Here is a 6,309-nt window from a genome sequence, read left to right on the forward strand (position 1 = left end):
ATATTAGGCATATAGCATGGTGTATTTTTATTCGTTTTGTTAATACATCAAACTCACAGAACTTTTATTTTGTCGTTGCTTGAATTGAATCGACGCCGAATTGCCGCTAATTTGAAAGTGAAAGTAAAATGTGCACGGAGCTATTTAAAAGCGAAGGAAAGCGAGGAAACGAGGGCAAACGCAAATGTCTTTGAGTCATTCATTCATTCGATTTGTTCAAATGGCTGATTCTCTCTTTATGAATGGGTCTTTGAATCATTGATTCACACAATTCGTTCAAAACGTGGATTCATTCAGAAACTAAACACCACTGTGTTGCTCAGACGCACAACAGTTCTGCTGTGGCTTTATAGGTAATATTTTTGTTGGCAAAAACAGACAATATTGTGTTTAAAATATCTCTCGCTGCTTGTGTGATATCGCTTATCATATGATACAAATATGAGACGAAAAGCTCACACAGGAGCATTTTTGCCCCAATATCTTGAATTTTAGGTCCATGCGATTGTCCCAACGAAGGTATCCAATGGTGGATGAAGGTTTCATGTGTGTTCGGTCTTTTCGGCACGCAAAGTTATTTAATTGAAGTTAAATTCTAATCCGACTCCATTTTATTATGACCTCGCATTTGAGTTAGAATGCCAATTATTATTGATCATTTATAGGATAATTTATCTAGACATCTGATTATTCTGTTTAATATTATTGTACTCGTTCATTCGGGTGCTCATGTCGCTCAAAGATAGCGCTTCGGCCGTCAGCGTATCTTACGGTCACATTCTCGTCAGTCTTGGTTATTAGACAGAGGTAATTGACTAATACTTTAGACGGTCGCTCCTATGCTTGCGCATTCTAAAAGTACTTTTAATTAGCCCCCATAGATTTGTACACACTTGAATAAAGCTACATTATTTCTAGTCAGAGGTCACGACCACTACTATAGATATAAGCCGACCAACATTACTTTCCTGGTCATGCCATGGTCTCCCATGTACACTTAGCTAGAATAATATTACAATAAACAGAGGTTAGGCTCACCTTATTTATTCCGTCTCAGAAGATAAAAGTGTCTGAGGTTCTCACTGCATAAACTGCATTTATGGGGTTGTTGCCCTGCATCATATTTGTCAACAGTATGAAATGTAAGATGATGTACAGGTCTGGGGGCCAGTGCGTTAACTGCGTTAAAATATTTAATCGCGTTATTTTTTCATAACTAAATAATTAACGCATTAAACTGACAACCCTAATATATATATATATATAATGTGACCCTGGACCACAAAACCAGTCATAAGGGTCAGTTTTTTTAAATTGAGATGCATGTATCCAACCCGGAAAACTATCGGCATGGATTATTGCCGATAACCGATAGTTCCAGCAATCAACTATCGGTGCCGATTAATCGGTTGACCTCTATAAATTAAATAATCTGAAAGCTGAATAAATAAGCTCTCCATTGATGTATGGTTTGTTAGGATCGGACAATATTTGGCCGAGATACAACTATTTGAAAATCTGGAATCTGAGGGAGCAAAAAAATCTAAATATTGAGAAAATCATCTTTAAAGTTGTTCAAATGAAGTTCTTAGCAATGCATATTACTAATCAAACATTAAGTTTTGATATATTTACGGTAGGAGATTTACTAAATATCTTCATGGAACATGATCTTTACTTAATATCCTAATGATTTTTGGCATAAAAGAGAAATGTATAATTGTGACCCATACAGTGTATTGTTGGCTATTGCTACAAATATCCCCCAGCGACTCAACACTGCTTCTGTGCTGCAGAGACATATATATATATAGTTTTGTTTAAGGGTTTCGGCTGACAGCAAGGTTTGTGAATCCCTGTATTTTGGCATGTATTATATGTGTGTGTGTGTTGCAGGGTTCCAGGCGTCTCCTCAGGACAGGTTTCTGGTCATGGCAGCAGAGATGGAGAGCAGCGGCGGAGCCGGCGTCTCAGAGCTCGCTCAGTTCTGGAAGGAGGTTTCTAAAGCCAAAGTCATGGAGCACAGGTGACGTCTGTCACACACCCGCTGCATTCTGGGAACACCGGCTCGCTCACGAATACAGCGCAAAATCTGCATATGAATGTTTTCACAAACAAATGCAATTTTTCTGATAATGCAGCTAAAAAATAAATTCCAGGTTTGCTGTGCTTGTTTGTAAGGCTGCACAATTTGGCCATTAAATATCAATATGGCTATAAAATAATAATAAAAATAAAACCATGTTATTATAAAATAATTAATATTAGTAGTAGTACTAGTAGTAAATAAAAATATAAAAAAGAAAAAGGTATGAGAAAATATAATGCAATTATTATTTTTATTACTACTATTATTACAAAATAATTACAAAAAATTACAAAATAAAATAAATCTTCTGGTTATAATTTAACTGTAAAATAAAATATTGAAAGAAAAATGTAAGAACCACATTATTAGTGAATTACTCATTTATTATTTATTAAATAAGAATTACAAAAATATTACGGTTATATTTTACTGTAAAATAAGATTTAGGATTTAGGAAAAATATAATAACCATTAATAAAAATAGAAATTACGAAACAAAATAAGAAGCATTACTAGTGTAATACTTCAATGTAAAATAAGTTTAAGAAAATAGTTTTTTTCCATTATAACTAAAGTTACACTACAAATATTTATTTCTTGATTTTCATGTGAAGCCATTTAATTGTATTTTGACAGAAAGCCACATGGAGGATTGTTGATAATCGCTTCTCATTACAAGCAAAACGTGCATTTAAGTTCCCTGAATAACGAGCCGCTCGTGTGTGATTGAACACAGTGCCGCGCTTCACTCCGAAACGATAAACACAGTTGAGAAACAGCGTTTGAAAGGCAAGCGGATCACAGAAGCGAAGGCTTGGACTCGGAGATGTGAAAGAAGTCGACAGCCGTCTGATGACTGACTCTCGGAGCGTTTGAGACGAGATTGAGCTGGTATTATCTGTTTCCTCAGGCTGCGCTGTCTCCTCCTCGAGAGCCCGAAGTCTATTCTGAGCAACTGGTCTGAGAGTCCGTCAGCGGCGAGCAACGAGCATCAGGACCTGCAGAGCACGGTGAGACACGGTCCACTCCGAGACAAAAACATGGATGCTTTATGCGCTGCTCAGGTTTCAGATTTGTCGTTTCAGACCAGCGGAAAGAAAACTTTCAAAATGCATTTTTAAGGGTTTATTTTATTGCATTTTGCTTTGCAACTTGTTTGATTTTGACATATTAGAGTTGATGGTTTTTACAGAGCATTATTAGTGTAATACTTCAATGTAAAATAAGTTTAAGAAAATATTTTTTTCCATTATAACTGTAAAGTTACACTACAAATACACTCTGGATTTCTCTTTTTATCACGCCATAAATTATGGAAGCATATTTCTGCAATAACTAAAGATGAAATATAAAAAAAAAGTTTTTTTTTTTTTTTTTTTTTTGGCTCTCACAATTCAGATTTTTTTTTTCTCATAATTCAAATTTAGGCTTTTTTTCTTAGGATTGAGTTACTCACAATTGAGTTTTTTTCCTGTGGAAGTTCATGAGAACTTCTCTTGTACCAATACTTAGAGCCAAGTAAATAATTAGAAAAAGTTTTTGTTTCTGATGAAAATTGTGATTGCAAATGTTAAAAAAGTAATATGATAATAATAAGTAAATAAAAACAAAAATTACCATTATAACATTTCACTGTAAAAACATTATATAAATAAAAATAAATAAATTACAAAAAATGACTAACAATGTTTCACTATTAAAAAGTATATTATTATTATTATATAAAAGTCAAATTAAATAAAAATGTAAAAAAAAAAACTCCATTAAAACAAAAATAAATACGGTTATATTTCATTGTGAAAAAAAAGTGATATTTTATTGCACTTTATCTGTATGCATCTGTAGATTTGTTACAAAACATATCTTTAAAGGCTATTTTCTCAAAATGATTTTCTTTCTCCAACCTTTACGGTTTTATTCCTATCTATATTCTGAAGATTTGTACTGCTGTATGGTTTGTTCATATACAATTCACACTGATTTACAAGATTGTATTCCTAAAAACATGGTGATAATGTATGGAAGGTTATTTATGAAAATTAAAAAGGTAACAGACTTCTCAATCTCACAATTATGGCTTTTTTTCTTGCAATTCTGAGAAAGAAACGTCTCAGCTGTGAGATATGAACTCATAATTGTGAGGAAAAACAAGTCAGAGTTGAGATTCTTCGTGGTAGAAACGAGCTTCCATAATTTTCCGATTTATGGAGTGATGAAAGAGAGAAATCCCAAACCCTTAGCATCTCAACAAAATCAAGCAAGAGTTTTGAACCTGGCTTTATGAAATGTTCAGAATTATCTTCTGGAAATGCTTGCAAATTAGTGCATATTGAATTAAATCAGCCTCATTTGCATATTTAAATACAATCCAAAAACGTTACTGTTCTACCCCCGGTTTCACAGACTTAAGCCTAGTCCCGGACTAAAATGTAATTCTGAGCAGTTTCAACTGAAAGATACTTAAAATATATCAAAGCCTTTGTTTTGTCTCATGCACACCACTAATGTTTTTTTTTTTCTAAGGCATGTTTATAAAAATCACTTATAAATGTCCTAATTAAACTATGGCCTAATCTCGGTTTAGTCTAAGCCCTGTCTGTGAACCCAGGCCTCGGTGTACTGCGATTAATCAGCAGCCCTATATTCACCTTATTGTGCATGATTGATTAATGCACGTCTTTCTGAAACGTGACTCTTCCCGTGCATCTGTCATCAGCTGATGCGTGTGATGGCGAGTAACTCGCGTCTGGAGCAGAAGCTGGACTCGTGTCTGTGGACGCAGAAGGTTCTTGTGCTCATGGTGTGGTTTCTATTGGCCCTCGCTGCATACTCGCTCTGGACGTCCTGAAGCTCACAGACTGTCAAACCCAGAGACATTATCACGCAGAGCCGTCCAAACACACAAGCTACGAGCTGAATCATGGGGTTTTATCAGAAATACACCACGCTGTAATTTATAAAGATTGTGTAGAGTTCTTAACATCATGCAAATGTAATTAACTCAGTCTGATTTTAATATTATATACAGTATTTTATAAAAGTATGAACGTGTGATCAATAAAAATGACACTTTTGCTATGCATCACGGTGTGCTTTTTTTTTTTTATTGCAAATGACTGAATCTCCTTTAGCGTGATCTGAAAAACTAATTACAGTTAACTAGTTTGGAATAAATTGCAAATCATGTGCTTTTTTTGCCTTACTTGAGGTAAAAATCACTGTTTTTAAACATTAAATATGTTGTGATTGGTCGATTCAACATCATCCGAGATTAGGATGAGTTTGTTTCTTCATCAGGTTTGGAGGAATGTAGCATTGCATCAGTGTCTCAGCAATGGATGCTCTGCAGTGAATGATTAATTGTGTTTTTATTTGCTTTGTGTTGCACAGTGGTGTGTGTTTCATTATGGACGGATGAATCGTGTCGAGCAGGACTAGGAAATATTGTCATGATATAACAATCTCGTCACGCGTGTGAGATGATGATGAGTGTGAAGAGTGTCTCTTTAACACACAATCACACACTGATGACGCACTCAAGCCCCGCAGATAAATATAGATCAAACCAACACATGCAGCCAAAAAACCAGCGTCTGAAATCGGTCTGTTTTAGGGGCACAACGGGGCTCGAGTATTGTAACATCATGGGATGAATAACAAATAGTGATTGAATTTATTATTTAGTTGATTTAATAACTTTGATCAAAACTAAAAATCATAAATCTTTTGTATTAACGTGACGGGATTCTCATTAGCAACATCTTCAATTTCTTAAAATGTGCCATTTAAGAGGGAACTGGCTTATAACATAAAAAGGAATAAATTAAGGTTTGACACTTTAGATACAGAAACACGTTATATTATTATAGTTTTTATTAATATGTATATATATATATTATTTATTTCAGTTTTCATTTTCATTCTAATTTTTAGTATTTGTGTTGTCATTTTTATTAGTTTTCATTATTAACAAAAACAAATTCTAGTTTTTATTCATTTTTATTTCAGTTTTAGTTACTTTAGTAAATCAAGTTAAACTAAGCAAAAATGAGAAATGTTGCCTTGGTAAATAACTGAAAAAAAGAGTTTATTTTTAAAGCATCAAAACATTTTTTTATCAAATTATGCAGTATTTATATATTAAGATTGTTTGCTTCAACGTAAATAAATTAAAGTAAATGTTTCTACAAACCAGTTTTTTTATTAATGTTTTGTTTTGT

The 6,309-nt window shown here is 33.7% G+C and overlaps 1 protein-coding gene across 1 annotated transcript in view; it reads left to right on the plus strand.

Moving 5' to 3' along the window:
• mospd2 (motile sperm domain containing 2) overlaps positions 1-5,164 on the plus strand; it is a 29,902-nt gene extending 24,738 nt beyond the window's left edge. Inside the window, exons 10-13 of the mRNA XM_016256511.1 lie at positions 1,320-1,348; positions 1,826-2,026; positions 3,000-3,099; positions 4,806-5,164. Coding sequence (XP_016111997.1) covers positions 1,320-1,348; positions 1,826-2,026; positions 3,000-3,099; positions 4,806-4,937 — 462 coding nt within the window. The 3' untranslated portion in view covers positions 4,938-5,164. The remainder of the gene's footprint in view (positions 1-1,319; positions 1,349-1,825; positions 2,027-2,999; positions 3,100-4,805) is intronic.
• Positions 5,165-6,309: the final 1,145 nt, after the last annotated feature.

This window comes from Sinocyclocheilus grahami, unplaced genomic scaffold, assembly GCF_001515645.1.
Source record: "Sinocyclocheilus grahami isolate Dianchi unplaced genomic scaffold, SAMN03320097.WGS_v1.1 scaffold1437.1, whole genome shotgun sequence".
NCBI lineage: Eukaryota > Metazoa > Chordata > Actinopteri > Cypriniformes > Cyprinidae > Sinocyclocheilus > Sinocyclocheilus grahami.